This window comes from Pelophylax lessonae (genome assembly GCF_965119305.1).
Source record: "Pelophylax lessonae genome assembly, chromosome: 9".
Lineage (NCBI taxonomy): Eukaryota > Metazoa > Chordata > Amphibia > Anura > Ranidae > Pelophylax > Pelophylax lessonae.
This window is the reverse complement of record NC_138776.1, coordinates 216749274-216765868: the sequence shown is the minus strand read 5'-3', so window position 1 is coordinate 216765868 and position 16595 is coordinate 216749274. Positions and strand designations below refer to the sequence as shown.

Genomic DNA, 16595 nt, shown 5'->3' with positions numbered 1-16595 from the left:
CGATCTGCGATTTTTTTTTTTTTTTTTTTTTTTTGCGGGACTGCGCCATTGCGGCGGACAGATCGGACCCTTGACTGACATTTTTGACACTTTTGGGTGTACCAGTGACATTACTGCAGTAATCAGTGCTATATATATGCACTGTTACTGTAAAAATGACACTGGCAGGGAAGGGGTTAGTTTTATTGGAGAGGGAGGGGTTAATGTATGCCTGGTGCTTACTGACGTGTAGGGGGGGAGGTGACTGTGTGACAGAAGGACAAATCGGATGTCCAGCTATGCTGAACAGTCCGATCTGTCACTCCCTGTCACTATGGAGATCCGCCCGCTGTGTTTACACACAGCGGGCGGATCTCCAGACTCGATCCTCGACGATCGGGTAAGAGCAGCGGCGATCGCCGCTGCTCCTCCCCTGGCCCGACTCCCGCTGTGAATGAAAACAGCGGGAGCGAGCCTCCGGCGGCGCGCAAGCGCCGCCCACAAGGGGGAGTGTCTGACGACGTAGTACTACGTCGTCAGACGATAACGAGCCACTCTGCCGCAGTAATATTACTGTGAGCAGTGGTAAAGTGGTTAAAGACCACAACATACAGGGGTATACAATGTACGGTTAACAGCAAACACACACACACATCATAGGTTGAACTGGATGGACTGATGTCTTTTTTCAACCTCACTATGTAACTTCCTGGCGGGATCGGGCACGTACGATCTCGAAAATTCCCAAGCTCATCTCTACGCTGCCAGCACTCCTTTTCTCTGTGCTGCGAGTTTTGGGCTGGCCCTCATGTCCTCACTTACAATACAGGACTGCTGGTCTTTCATTATACCTAGTGATGTCGGTGTGTCTGGAATTTAGGCCTCATGCACACAGGCAAAAAAATGTGGGCAAATCGGGGATCGTCACCCTGATTTGCACCTTCCCTTCTCTGCACCCCTCTTCCCCTCCGCTGTTCAGATAGGGCTTTTTTTTTTTTTTTTTTTTTATTAACCACTTCAATACAGGGCAATTTCACCCCCTTCCTGCCCAGGCCAATTTTCCCATTTTAGCGCTGTTGCATTTCTAATGACAATTGCGCGGTCATGCAACACTGTACCTAAACCAAATTTATGTAATTTTCCCCCCGCAAATAGAGCTTTCTTTTGGTGGTATTTGATCACCTCTGGGTTTTTTCCTTTTTGCTAAACAAATAAAAGAAAAAACGAAAAGTTTGAAAAGGAAAAAAAAAAGTTTTTTTGTTTGTTATATACAATTTTGTAAATTAAGTTTATTCCTGCACTGATGGGGCGGCACTGATAGGTAGCACTGATATGCAGCATTGGTGGGCACTGATAGGTGGCAGTGATGGGCACTGATAGGTGGCAGTGATGGGCACTGATAGGCGGCACTGATGGGCACTGATAGGCGGCACTGCTGTGCAATAATGGGCACTGGTGGGCGACACTGATAGATGGCAATGATGGGCACTGGTGGGCAGCACTGATAGGGAGTGCACTGGCGGGGAGGGCAATGGGGGGCTCCCTGAGCCCTGATTGCCATCCCTGGTGGCCATAGTGGGCATCCCTGGGGTCATAGGTGGACATCCCTGGTGGTTCTAGTGGCACCCCCCGAGGGTCTGCAATGGTAATCAATGATCTGTTTACCAGTGCCGACCCACCCCCCCCCCCCCCCTGTAAGGGGAGCCGCCGATTGGCGCTCCTTTACTTGTGCCTGTCAGGCACGAACTAAGGAAAGCCGATCAACGGTTCTTCCTGTTTACTATGTGACCAGCTGTGATTGGACACGGCTGGGCATATGGTAAAGAGCCTACGTCAGTAGGCTCTTTACCGAGATTGGAGATGCAGGGAGTCAGACTGACACCTCGCATCACTGATCGCCGCTCTGCGCGCCTCCGTGGGCGCGCAGAGCTGTATTATCCTGTCGCCACCATATGACGTCCGGTCAGGATAATACAACCACAATCCCGCCGTCAATTTTCTATAGGGCGGGCGGGATGTGGTTAAAATACTTCTGATCCACCACCCCATGCATGTCATTTACTTAGGCAATTGATGTGCACATGGCCCACTGTGCCTCCCAGGATACTTTGCATATCCCGCGAGGCATTGGTTTTCTTTGAGAAAAGCGGAGGGGGATGGGCCTAATGGTGAGTCAATGGGAGAGCCGCTGGTGGCTTCTTGGTGACGTCACAAATGAAGATGGCAACACAGGACAGTGTGGGGAACAGAAGATAAGAGGATCTCAGCAGGACATCACTGGATCCACTGGGCAGGTGAGTATGTCTATTGTGCAGGACCTGCAGCCAGGGGGTTTAGAAAAAAAAAATATATATATATTCTAGCCTCTTCAATAGCAATGGGATCAGGCGTGTTTGGATCAAGCCCACCAGGAAGCCCACACTACCAATCATAGGCATGAGGCATTTCCCTCCTGGCAGCTGCACATACAGATGTTGCCTATGATTGGGGGTGTGCAGTGCCGTCTTCCTGGTGGGTTTGATCCGAACACGCCTGATCCCATTGCTACTCTTCAATATTCTAGCCAATAGAATCCGTTTACTCGCATACACTTCTAAACACCATACACACGTTTGTAAATACACATACTGTATATGTATGTAGCACCCTCTAGTGTGCTACTAGCGGTAGTGAGTAGATCAGCACGGTGCAGGGACAGACAAGGGGAGAGACTGCCAGCTATAGCGGGTCTCTCTTGAAGACAATGGTGTCTTCATCTAACCTTTCCCTAGGACAGTGATGGCGAACCTTGGCACTCCCAAATCTTTTGGAATTACATTTCCCATGATATAAAAAATGAGGGTAATTGGCGCTGCCTTTGGTAATGGACTAGGGTGTAAATAGTAATAGATAAAACTGATGTATAAATACACCGTAGTATATAGGTAAATATTGTGGTCAATATGTTATCAGTGCAACAAATAAATATATAAAAAATATTTAAGAAATAACAGGAAGTCATAAACATTTTGATAGAGCTATCTGCCCTATATGACCCTCCTGCCCCTACACATTACCGATTGGCTGAAGCCCACCTACGGACCATTGGATATATTACCGCTCCCAAAGTAGATGACCATAGGATTCTGAACTCCTTCTGGGACGCCTACATAACACGGACCCCCAGGGACGACACCCGACATCCCCCCATCACAAAAGGCAGACAGGAGCCTACGAAGCGACCTTCGCTTGCACCTAATACCCGCTCTTTACCCATGTGTGGGGTGGGTATATCTGGTTAGTAGGACATTTACCTTAGGGGTCACCCAGCACCTCACCAGTTACCCACCACGGGGTCACCCTAAGATTTATCCACAAAGTCACCTGTATATCCATTTGGATTTGCACTTTCGCTTGTCACTGCCACTATACTTTGTTTTATCTATTTATACCCTTGTATTGTACCAATTTTACAGTGCACTATATATATTTTATTGCTTGATCATACCTTTAATTCTTATATACACGTTGTCACCTTGATTGCACCTTACCACGGGATATTGATACACACTAGTCACTGTGTTTTACTATTTATATATCATATGTTGGTTTAAGTCCCGGTTCACACTAGGGCGACCTGTGAGGCGACCTGGTCGCCTCCCATAGGGAAGCTGCGGAGCCGTTTTGGTCGCTCCAACCTAGAAAAAGGGTCCGGAGCTTCTTTGGGGCGACCAGGAGGCGACCGCCATAGACTTCAATGTTATGAAGTCCGTGGCGGCCGCTCCGAGGTCGCGGCTCGCACCACGACCTCGGAGGTCGCCACCCGAAGTCGGATCGCCCCTATGTGAACAGGGCCTTATATATTTATTTGTTGCACTGATAACATATTGACCACAATGTTTACATATACACTACGGTGTATTTATACATCAGTTTTAGCTATTACTGTTTACACCCTAGTCCATTACCAAAGGCAGCGCCAATTACCCTCATTTTTTTATCTCATTTTTATACAGTCCTCTGACTGTAGTTCAGGGTAGGCTGCAGCCTATATATTCCTTTATATATTTTAGATATCCTTAGCACGGAGTTAATTTCTATACATTTCCCATGATGCAAAACTACACTGCAGAGTGCATGCGCATCATGGGAAATGTAGTTCCAAAACATCTGGGGTGCCAAGTTTCGCCATCACTGGTCTAGGAAATCTGCAGTGTATGTTTTGGTCAGGACGGTTAGCATTTCTGCAAGCAGTAGAACTGGGATCGGTGTCTACAGGGAAGCAGAAGGCGTTGCAAGATGCAGTTTACTCCACATGGGCTACTTTTCCAAGGGACTGAGAGTTCCTAGATTGTAAAGGGCTTTTGCTGAGCTAACAAGAGGCTGATAACTCTCACAGAATAAATCAATTGGAGTTCTGCAGAGTAAATCCAGAGCTGTACAAGGATCAAGTATTGTGCAGGAGGAAGAAGCGGAGCTGTAAATAGGGGGGGAGTTGTCCCTGGATTTTTACTGTCAGGTTGGGCAACCCGTAATCCCTAACCCCATCCAAGTTATCATCCCCTCAATGAAACAACAAAAACAAAGCTCAAGGACTTTTTTTCTGCGTCTGCATGCATGTTGAAAATGCTACGTGACTGGCTGTGCAGCAGTGGGGAACCCTGGCATCTGCAACTCCTATAAGGGTAGTGCTAAATGTAAATGCACACATGTGTGTAATTGTGCTCCAAAACAATGATTTTTCTATGGTGGATTTTTCTACCAGCTCCTGCCAGGATTCAGCATTGATAGGAGTATAATACACCCTTGTGCGTGATTACAGAGTAGCACAGAGAAGTGGCTTTGATCGTGGAACTGGAATGAAGCATGTTGGAGTGAGGAATCGGACAAATGTAATTGCTTCTTCTGTACCCCATTACAAAAGTCAATTGTTATTTTTATAGCGATCAGCTTTAAAGGGCAAGGAAATCTTCCCCCAAAGTTAAAGTGGAGTTCGCCTGGAGAAAAAAATAAATAATAGTCAACAGCTACAAATAATGTAGCTACTGACTTCTAATATATAGACATTTACCTGTCCAGGGAGCCCGTGATGTCAGCATCCCAGCTGATTTTTGGATGGGCTGCCGGGTGCATTCTTTCTAGGGGAAACTGGCAAGGAAGCCTTTCGGCTTCACAGCCGGTTCCCTACTGCGCATGCGGGAAGTGTGCTGTGCATTCTCATAGGCTCGGCAGCGGGGGGAAGGAGGAGGAGGAAGAAACTTCCGGTGGGCGGCGCTGTCTTCCAGAACTGGGGAAGGGTGCCTCTCAAGAACAGGTACCCGTTCCCCTTCCCTGAAAGGTGCCAAATGTGGCACCGGAGGGGGGGGGGATGCAAATGAGCGGAAGTTACACTTTTGGGTGGAACTCGGCTTTAAGTAAAAAGATGACCCTAAGTGTTCTGCAGTGTGTCACTGGACACATGTTTATGCGAGTTCTGCTGCACTTTCACATGCATTGTCTTTAGGCAGCGATTTCATTGTGCATTTCTGCATGCGCATTTTTGATGCATTCCAGTGCATTTTTTCCCCTCTTTATTTTTTTTCTCCACCTTGAGGGCTGATTCACACTACAAAAAAAAGCATTCCCGATCAATTTTTTGCACATTCCGTTGCTTTTTTTTATGCATTTCTGGATGCAGTCAAGAAGCTTTTTTCTTCTTTTTTCATGTGTTTTTTTTTTTTTTTTCACTGTACTGGGGCCTGGTGCGTTTTTGATGTGTTCCAGTGCATTCCAATGTGTTTTTGATGCATTTTACTGCGTTCCAGTACAGTCCAGTGCAGGAAAAATGCAGCATGTTTTACTGTTTTTTTTTTTTTTTTTTTTTTTTTTTTTTTTTTCAGGAACGCCCTGGAACTGACCTGCACTGGTGTGAACTATGCCATTGGAAACCATATACTATAATCTGCTTTCCATGTGTTTTTGATGCAGAAAAAAAACGCAACGGAATTTGCGGTATATTTTTGTTGCTTTCCGGTGTGTGTTTGATGCTTTTTACTGGCTTCCAGTACAGTTCTGTGCAGAAAAAATGCAGCAGCTTCTACTTTTTTTTTTTTTTTTCTGTAACTGAACGCACCTGGTGTGAAAATGCATTTTATTCCATGCATTTTTGATGCAGAGAAAAAACACAGTGGAGTGCATGTGGTGTGAACTGGCCCTGCAGTTATATTGGTAGCTTGCAGGTTGATTTTTATATAAAAACATGAAGCCCACTTTTTGTATTTTAATGCAGAATTATGAGAGAAACAACTTTTTTACTGATCCTGCTATAATATAGAAGTTAAATCTTTAACCACTTGCTGACTGCCCCACGCAGATTTACTGTGGTAGGCTGCGCATAATCGCGTAGATGCACGTGATTGTGCATGTGGTCTCGGCACTGCGTGCTGGCGGAGCCGCGCTCCCGCTGTGATTAGACATAGCGGGAAACAGACCACAGGAGGAGTGGGCACAATCAGGGCCGCTGATAGGGGGGACCACCAGCCCTCTTGTAGGGGGCCCGAGCATACAGGGGGGCCCACACAGAGAGGGGGATTAGTGATGGACAACAAATACAGAGATCTTCCTCCAGCACCTGAATCTGATCTCTCCCCCTCTCCCTGCTATCAGCTTTTATCTGCTGAGAAAGAGACAGTTGTCCCTCACTAACTGCCCTCCCTGTGTGGGGCCCCCCTCCCAGCACTGGCTCTAATGTTAGCTCTGCTCCTGAGTATATCTGTAACTTTATTTCTCTCCCTCTGTCTCTCTGATCACTGAGCTCCAACTGTCCAGCCTGTATATGTTTCTCATCTCATCTTCATTTTTATTTATTAACATAGTTTTTTTTTTTTTTAGATTTAGCAGGAATTATGCGAGTTATGTTGTATTTTTGTCTGATAATAGTGATTTTGTTGTAATTTTAGCTAAATATACCTTTAATATTTTCTTGGAGGGGCCCTGCCAGGTAGTCTGTATGGGGTGCCGCGATTTCTAACAGCACCCCTGGGCACAATTGCTGCCGGCCTAATTCAAGGAAACTGATAGGAAAGCCATCTGCCTATGTAAACAAGGCAGACGACTCTCCTGTCAGACACAATGAGATTGTGTATCTCAGCTAAGCTGAAACGCCGATCTCTGTGTGCCGTCACAGAGCCTCCCCCCCCCCCCCCCCCACAGTTAGTAAGCACAATTTTAGGAGCACACTTAACCCTTGAACACATATTATTTAGAACTGATCACTGTATTGGTGTCACTGGTCCCCAAAAAGTGTCACTTTTGTCCGCTGCCACGTCGCTGTTCCGCTAAAAATCGCAGATCACCGCCATTACTTATAACAGAAAAAGAAATCCAAAAATCTATCCCACAGTTTGTAAACCCTATATCTTTTGTGCAAACCAATTACTATATGCTTTTTGGAATGTTTTTTTTTTACCTAAAATATGTAGCAGAATACATATTTGCCTAAACTGATAATTAGATTTTTTTTTTAATTTTTTTTTTTTATTAGGAATGTTTTATAGCAGAAAGTAAAAAATATTGTGTTTTTTTTTTTTTTTCAAAATTGTCGCTCTTTTTTTGTTTATAGTGAAAATCTAAAAACCGCAAAGGTGATCAAATATCACCAAAAGAAAGCTCTATTTGTGGGGAAAAAATACATCAATTTTATTTAGGTACCGCGTCGCACGACCGCGCAGTTGTTAAAGCAACTCAGTGCCGAGTTGCAAAATGTGGCCTGGTCATAAAGAGGGTAAAACCTTCCAGGAATGAAGTGGTTCAAAGGCAAGTCAGAAAGGTTTTGTTTGTGGTCCTAAGGAGAATGAATATTTGTTAGTTTGAGTTTATATCTGCCAAATACAGAATATTTAACATGACTGCCCAGTAACGTATTGAATAAAACTTTCAACAATTTTATTGTTTTTTCTTACAGGAATGAAACAGATGAGGGCCAAATTAACAAGAGTGGACTGTATTGTGGAAGTACATGATGCAAGAATATCCTTTTTCCAAGTGCTGCTAATGTTTCCCCATTGCCTCTATACAGACATTAAATCTAGTGCAAAAATTGTGCATGATAATCTCCGTGAGTTATATTTTCATAGATCCGCCGCCGCTTTTAACTTTTTGAGCCGAGATCTGGGAAGTCAGAGTGGTTGGAGCGGAGATGATTTAATGTACCCGCGGTAACAGCTGATGCTGTGTAACATTACAAAACACTACCCCGTGAAAATTCCCTACCCTCCAGAGCTGTGAGCATGCGCAGTGGTAAGCTGTTCAATGACGTAGGACAGGAAGTGACGAGGGTAGGGAATTTTCACCGGTAGGGTTTTTTCACTGAACACCGGCAGCGTTGGCTATCAAAAAAGCAGTCTGACAGTGTTTATAAAGACACTACAGAAAGATACAACCTTGCAAAGACTTGTTTGTCCTTAAATAGGAACTGCAGTCTGCTCACATAATTTGTAATAAAAACATCTTTGACATTCTGAAGCTTCTGTACAACCACTGTGCATATTATCTTATATATACTATGATTCTGTACTTGCCAAATATGCTGCAGAAATCTCCCTCCACAAAGTCTGGCTGCAGTCATTTTAACTGTGGGCAGCTGAAGCTGCTGACTGTTCACTTCCTGGATTTACACACACACACACACACACACACACACACACACACACACACATAGATGTAGCACCCTACAAGGTAGGTGCTAGGAAAAGTATAGTGGGCCTCGACTGCTTAACAGCAGGGCCATGATTTTCAGCTGGGCTGTCATGTTTTCCAGGTGTTGCTATTGAGACTGGGGAGTCTCCCCACTGGCTCCATGAGAAGGGTTCTCATTGGGCAGTGGAGGAAACCCAACCAATGGCACATTCAGGCCTGTATCTACCCCAGAAAGACAGGATTCTGGGAGTGGGTATAAGTTTGAGGGGGGGTGCATGACGCAGAGTCCCAGGAGGGAGAGTACGGCTATCTCTCCTCCTGTCAGCAGGATCAGGTGTCTCGGGCTTGCCTGAGGGGACAGAGAGCTGAGCTGTGCTGCAGAGAGGATCCGGTGTGCCGAGGACCAGCGGAGTTGAGGGGGCCCAGTTTCAGGAAAGCATTCCAAGTTTGTGAGTACTGTAAACTGCCCATGGGGGTCTGCCTAGCTGAGAGGAGACCACTCCGGTGAAGGTCCAAGGGATCCAGAAGCTAGCTAGCGGTAAAGGGGGTGCCAGTGTTGACCCTGAGGTGTAGAGGGGGTGCCTAGTGAGAGGACCCTGAAGTGTAGAGGGGGTGCCTATTGAGAGGACCCTGAAGTGTAGAGGGGGTGCCAATTGAGAGGACCCTGAAGTGTAGAGGGGGTCCCTAGTGAGAGGACCCTGAAGTGTAGAGGGGGTGCCTAGTGAGAGGACCCTGAAGTGTAAAGGGGGCGACAGCGGTTGGGCCCTGAAGAGTTAAAGTGTACAGCGTGCAGTGTACAGTGTTGAGAGTTGCAGCAGCACAAGCAGTTACATGGAGCTACCTCAGTCAGTGAACGGCTGGAGGGAGTTGTCTGCAGGACTTTTGAGCTAAACAGAGTGTCAAGAGTCAAGTCTCACTACAGTCCAGGATCTTTTTAAAGTTAACCAAGGGGTTAAAGTCAAGTTCTAGTACAGTTCAGCAAAACAGTATTTTTCAAGCCCCAGTGAGCATTGGTCAGCATTCAGCTGGAGTCAAGACAGCGCTAACTGGCATTTTTTCTGCAAAGTGTCCCAATTGTACCTAGTTGAGCCAGAGAAGTATCCCACTCATTCTCTTCTCCTATCCCCAATATAAAATAAAGAAAACAAACCAAAGATGCCGGACTGGTCTTTGCCTCAAATCTCACACTTGGGTAGGACCAGACGGAACACACCAGCTCCAACCCGCACACCCTCCGGTCGCTGGCTCACTCACCCTGGGCAGGCAGCTATGACTTCCCCTTCAGTCTCCTCTGTGGGTCAGGCTTCGCCTGCGTCTCCTCCCTCCTCCTCCTCCTTGGCCAATAGCATGGCTTCTCCTTTCGGCCAATTGGGAAACGGGTCTCAGGACCCGCCTTCCTGATTGGCCAGGAGGAGAATCAGTGTGGAAATAGAAAATATTCATTCGCTATTGTCACATTCATTCGCCATGTCACATAACTGGGTAGGCTCAGGGCGCAGTGCTCTGTACCCCAAGCCCACCCTTTTTTGAAGCCTATTAGAGCCTCTGGCTTTAATCACATGCTTCAAAAAAAAAAAAAACCCCATTGGAATCCATGCATCCGACGCCCTGCATGTAGGATTAGTGGACCTAACGCATGTATTGGGGGGCGGCGCCCCTGTGCCCCCAATGGACGGGCCGCCACTGCCTTTCAGTCCCCCAACCTCCTTTGGAAAACATCAAAAAACATTACAAGTCCTCTTACCCCCTTATCTTCTTCTGGTGGTAGGCAGATCCTAAATGTTCCATAGATCAGCCCAACATCATAATGTGACAAGATTTTCCTGTGAGCCCATGGTGGAGGTCAGAGCTTTTATGCCCTAGGTTTAAAGAAAGTGAGCTGAGTGCTGCCCATCATTCAACCTGGAAAAGCAGTGCCATAAGTGACAGCATTAGAGATCACACGTATAGCAGCTTGAGATGGAGATGTCATTTTTATATCCAAAGTGTTATTTTCCCTTAATTGCAGTAATGGAAAGCCAGACCACAAACCTAGCTGTACTGTAATGGCTGAAGAGATGGGAATATTTAAAAGCTGGGTGAGCAGAAAAACAAATCCTTTGGCAAGTTACATCTCCCAAACGTGTTTTACCTTTTAGCTGTGCTAACACAGTTCCAAAAGGCTGTTCAATAAAAATACATTTCCGTTAGCACACTGATTCCGGAGCATTTGTTCTGTCTTGGCTATATTTAAATAGCAGGATAATAAATAAATAAAAAGTGATGGTAACATTTTGAAAGCTAGTGTGTGCACATGTATACACGTTGTAAATATATTAATATTTGCTATTTTTTTATCTAGTTTGGCATTGTGTGTTTGTTAATGTGTGGTGTTTTATACAGTAAACTCAGTTACTTTTCCTTAATGAAAAAACATTCCTTTATCTGGTCGAAATCCTTTCTTTAAAGAGCACCTTGGAATTAAGCCCCACCTCCTCATACTCAACAAAATGGACCTAGCTGACCCGACACATCAAAATGTAAGAAATAAGTAATAATAATGGGACACTGTAATTGTAGAGGTATTACTTTCTCAAGCAAGAGATTATCCATTGTAAACATTGTTAGTGTTATATCGGAGCACTTTCAACTGCAGCTTGGAATGTTGTTTTCGTACATACAGTATCTCACAAAAGTCAGTACACCCCTCACATTTTTGTAAATGTTTTATTCTATCTTTTCATGTGAACATCGATATCGTGCTGCGAGCGTGGGCGATAGTCACATCGCGGGAACATGCGATATGGAAGGCAGAGAAGTCGGGACTCACAGTGGTGGTAGAGGAACACAGCCCGACATCAGCCGCACATGTTCAGTCTGCCCTGCTAGTTCTGACTGAGCGGTGAGCAGCGGCACAGCGAACCAATCACGCTTGCCTGCACACCTGATTGGTTCGCTGGGCCGCTACTCACAACGTGATTGGTTCGCTGGGCCGCTGCTCACGGCGCTCACCGCTCAGTCAGGAGAACTAGCTGCAGGGCAGACTGAACATGTGGGACGGATGTCAGGCTGTGTTCTTCTACCTTCTACCACCACTGTGAGTCCCGACTTCTCTGCCTTCCACCACCACACTCACACTGTCTTCTTAACCTGCAGTTCCCAACATTAACATTAACCCTGGTATGCCCTGTATGGTACAATGACAATCAGAAAAAGGCTGCTGCACTACCTCCCTACAGTAACATTAACCCTGGCTGGCCCTGTATGGTACAATCAGAAGAAGGCTGCACTTTCCCTACAGTAACATTAACCCTGTATGGTACAATCAGAAGGCTGCGCTACTTCCCTACAGTAACATTAACCCTGTGTGGTACAATCAGAAGGCTGCACTAATATCGCAATATATATCGTTGGGGAAAAAAATATCGCAATGTAATTTTTTTCCAATATCGTGCAGCCTTACTGAAGAAATGACACTTTGCTATAATGTAAAGTAGTGAGTGTACAGCTTGTATAACAGTGTAAATTTGCTGTCCCCTCAAAATAACTCAACACACAGCCATTATTGTCTAAATGGCTGGCAACAAAAGGGAGTACACCCCTAAGTTAAAATGTCCAAATTGGGCCCAATTAGCCATTTTGCCTCCCTGATGTCATGTGACTCGTTAGTGTTACAAGGTCTCAACTGTGAATGTGGAGCTGGTGTGTTAAATTTGGGGTTATCGCTCTCACTCTTACTGGTCACTGGAAGTTCAACATGGCACCTCATGACAAAGAACTCTCTGAGGATCTGAAAAAAAGAATTGTTGCTCTACATAAAGGCTATAAGAAGATTGACAAGACTCTGAAACTGAGCTGCAGCAGGGTGACCAGGACCATACAGCGGTTTAACAGGACAGGTTCCACTCAGAACAGGTCTCGCCATGGTCGACCAAAGAAGTTGAGTGCACGTGCTCAGTGTCATATTCAGATGTTGTCTTTGGGAAATAGAATTATGAGTGCTACCAGCATTGCTGCAGAGGTTGAAGGGGTGGGGGGGTCAGCCTGCCAATGCTCAGGCCATACGCCGCACACTGCATCACATTGGTCTGCATGGCTGTCGTCCCAGAAGGAAGCCTCTTCTAAAGATGATGCACAAAAAAGCCCGCAAACAGTTTGTTGAAGAAAAGCAGACTAAGGACATGGATTACTGGAACCATGTCCTGTGGTCTGATGAGACCAAGAAAAACTTATTTGGTTCAGATGGTGCCAAGTGTGTGTAGCGGCAACCAGGTGAGGAGTACAAAGACAAGTTTCTTGCCTACAGTCAAGCACAGTGGTGGGAGTGTCATGGTCTGGGGCTGCATGAGTGCTGCTGACACTGGGGAGCTACAGATTATTGAGGGAACCATGAATGCCAACGGGTACTGTGACATACTGTAGCAGAGCATGATTCCTTCCCTTTGGAGACTGTGCCGCAGGGCAGTATTCCAACATAACGACCCCAATACACCAACACCACCACTGCCTTGCTAAAGAAGCTGAAGGTAAAGGTGATGGACTGGCCAAGCATTCCTCCAGACCTAAACCTTATTTAGCATCTGTGGGGCATCCTCAAATGGAAAGTGGAGGAGTGCAAGGTCTCTAACATCCACCAGCTCCGTGATGTAATCATGGAGGAGTGGAAGAGGACCCAGTGGCAACCTGTGAACCTCTGGTGAATTCCATGCCCAAGAGGGTTGGGGCAGTGCTGGAAAATAATGGTGGCCACACAAAATTTTGACACTCTGGGCCTAATTTGGACATTTTCACGTAGGGGTGTACTCACTTTTGTTTCCAGTGGTTTAGACATTCATGGCTTTGTGTTAAGGGGACAGAAAACACTTCCTGTTCTGGGGGGGGCGGGCAACGTCATACTTTTTCCATGTTACCCTAAGCTGCTAGCCTGGTTTGGACTACAAACCTTCAGTATCTTTCTCTCTCATCATCTCTTTTACATAGGGTGGAGAGGTGTGTAGTTCACAGTAGATGGCTGAGAGAGCTGATGGCCTTTGTTTGAGATTTCAATTCAGTAAACAAAAAATTACAAGATTCTGGATTTCTATCAGGACAGACAGATATTTTTCTGTACTCACAAAAAATGTACTGGGTCTGAAAAATAGAAAATGAATGCCGCTACAACATTTTAGGACTAGTAAGCTGCAATATATTGGTTATTTTTGGGGGGGTTTAGATATGCCTTGGAATATACTTTAGTAGGTTTAATGTGCCTCTCCCTTGATCATTTTATTAAAATTCTTTAAAATTATTTTAAAGAAATTAAACACTTTATATTCACAACAAGATTACTTTGTGGAAGCATGATTAATTGGCTGCCAAAGTGAAATGGTAGATATACACATAATGCAGACACCATGCTGCTTTAATTAGCAAGTTTAGGCAGACTTGGGTCACACGGGCGATGTTACTGAATAGCGTGAATGGGCCTTATTTGCAGCATCTCTAACTTCTAAGTGTTGTGTGCAGACAGCCCAAGGTAATTTAGGATGCAGTGGCTGTATGGACACAGCTGCCCGTCCTAATGTGGCAGGCATACAGATGAGCTGCACTCTTGTCACATTAGGATAAGTGTCTGTATCCATAAAGCCACTGCATCCTAATAGACTTGTATAGGCTGCCTGCATACAGCACCTGCAAGTTACAGGACTGTTCATACTATACAGGCATCATCCCCCATGTGAATGAGGCCTTAGATGAGAATCATTGAGGACTGGCATTTGGAAAACACTGTTCTGAGTTCTATTTCTTTTGTGGCATCAGTATTTAAATATCAAAATCGAACTCCAAATATTTTTGGCGGTTTAAAATCACAGTATTTATAGCTCTACTAAATTGTTACAAACTGTTTTCAAGTGTCACACCTACTAACGTCCTGTTGGCAAAGTAGTGCTTTGCCCAAGTGGCAACAAGTTCATTTTAATGTTTTCCTTCCCAGCAACACATAATCTTTTATTTGGACCCTCGACATTTTATTCAGGGATTGGGAGCAATGAAAATACCTGGTACTTTATGGTGGAGCATGTGACTAACTTTCCTTCTGAGTCGGTTCACACTAGCGCGACTTGTCAGGCGACTTGTCAGCCTGACAAGTCGCGCTCCCTCGCGGTCCATTGACCGCTATAGGACCCGTTCTAATAGGAGCGACACAAGTCGCTCCGACTTAGAAAAAGGGTCCTGTACTACTTCGGGGCGACCTCGCAGCGACTTGCATAGACTTCCATTATGTGAAGTCCCTGCAAGTCGCTCCGAAGTCATGGTGCACGGGACTGCACAAGTCTCCCCCGAAGTAGTAAGGAGTCATGTCGCCTCAGTGTGAACTGGCTCTTTTATGTGACAGTGCTAGTGCTGGGGCTTAGGTATACTTCCCTTTGCAATGAGTAGGCCGAGATCTGGTTGATCGGTGTAATCATTTGCCGTTTTTGATATTTTTCATCTGTTAAAAAAGCAGTTAACATTTATTTCTAAAAATACCTTAGTGCCTTCATTTCAGTCAATCATCAGTGCCACTTTGGTGTTTTTAAAGTGTAGCCAAAACTTTTAGCTAGTTGTGAATGGAACATGGCAGAGTTAAACACTTGGTTTGCTGCCTGTGTCCTACTGGGGAGATTTCACAGTTGTCATCAGAACAGGTGTCCCCATAGGTAGAGTTACCGTCACTTCTTGCTCTAGTTGCAGCTGTAAAATGGTAATCTCCTGTTAATTCTCAATGATAATGGTTACCAGAAAAAATAAAGTGGGTGATTTATTCCTAACAGGGACACAGACAACAGTTAAAGCTTGACAAAATTCTAACCTTTCCCAACTGTGTCCAAAAGTAAAAAAAAAAGTTTTGGCCTTGGTGAGTTAACTTCATTGTCCAAGACTGCTCTGTATACAGTGCTGCCCTAGATAGATGCCCGGTTAGCTTGAGTGATATGCAAAGCCCTGGCAGCGATGAAGAGTGTCTAGGCCAAATTACTGTGAATAGAATTCCATTTTTTAGTGCACAGGAGATCTGAGAAGCTCAGTCTTTCATGCTTTGCTTATAAATGTTCTGGTTTTCCCTTTCAGAGGATCATCACACAGCTAAGCAAGCAGGAAGTTGGAAAGGCCATATACACAGACTGCATACGGGAAGAAAACATCAAGCTGGTGAGGCCTTCTTCTTGGCAATGTTTTCCTTTTATTTATTTTACTTATTAAAGGGGGACTAACACTTCTGCAAAAAAAAAAATTATAAATGCACCCATATTCATTAACACTGAGCCTATTCCCTCAGTGAGAATGTTTGACTGGAAGCTGTGATTCTTTGACTCTTGTACTGCGTAGTTTCAGCGCATTCTTATGGGTTTAGTTTATCCCAGAACTACTATGAAACTGTAAGAGATACCAAATACAGGTATACAGCAAGGATCAAGGACTTGCACTCACCATCCGGTATAAGAAGACAAGCAGGATATGTAAAAACATAGCACAATTGAACGCTCCTCTGTTCCCACCAGAGTAATGGCCGACTTCTGGGTGTGACGACGTGACGTAGGCTAGCTCCTCCCGATGCGTTTCCTCATTACGACATCAGCAAGGATAACCAGATTAGTAGGCTGTACCTTAAGAAATCAGGTACCAGGCTGAATAAGGTTAAATTAAGTTTATTAACCTAAATATCCCTCTACCAACACCAGTAAACCGTAAACCATGTAAAGTGACAAAATAAATGTGAAGCAGCAACGCAAATGACAACCCAACTAACTTTGTGCAAATGGAGGGAACAAACATGAGGAAAATAAGGTCAGGACTGAGACCCGGAAACAAGGGAAGCAGAGCAGGGTACTAGGAGCAGGTCACCTGAACAAGGAGCAGGTACAGGAAAAATGATCAGAACAGGATCAGGCAGGGACACGGCTCACTGGAATACCACTGAAGCACTGGACTTCAGTTTGGGCGGGATTATCTACCTCCGAGCA

The 16595-nt window shown here is 45.1% G+C and overlaps 2 protein-coding genes across 2 annotated transcripts in view; one reads left to right on the top strand and one right to left on the bottom strand.

Annotated features, from left to right (window-relative positions):
• LOC309563331 (uncharacterized protein) overlaps positions 1-16595 on the bottom strand; it is a gene marked incomplete at its 3' end in the record, with an annotated part of 417962 nt that overhangs the window by 35258 nt on the left and 366109 nt on the right. The window lies entirely within an intron of this gene.
• The window catches only part of MTG1 (mitochondrial ribosome associated GTPase 1), a 49694-nt gene that overhangs the window by 2266 nt on the left and 30833 nt on the right, over positions 1-16595 (top strand). Inside the window, exons 2-4 of the mRNA XM_082268505.1 lie at positions 7901-7967; positions 11051-11153; positions 15703-15783. Coding sequence (XP_082124631.1) covers positions 7901-7967; positions 11051-11153; positions 15703-15783 — 251 coding nt within the window. The remainder of the gene's footprint in view (positions 1-7900; positions 7968-11050; positions 11154-15702; positions 15784-16595) is intronic.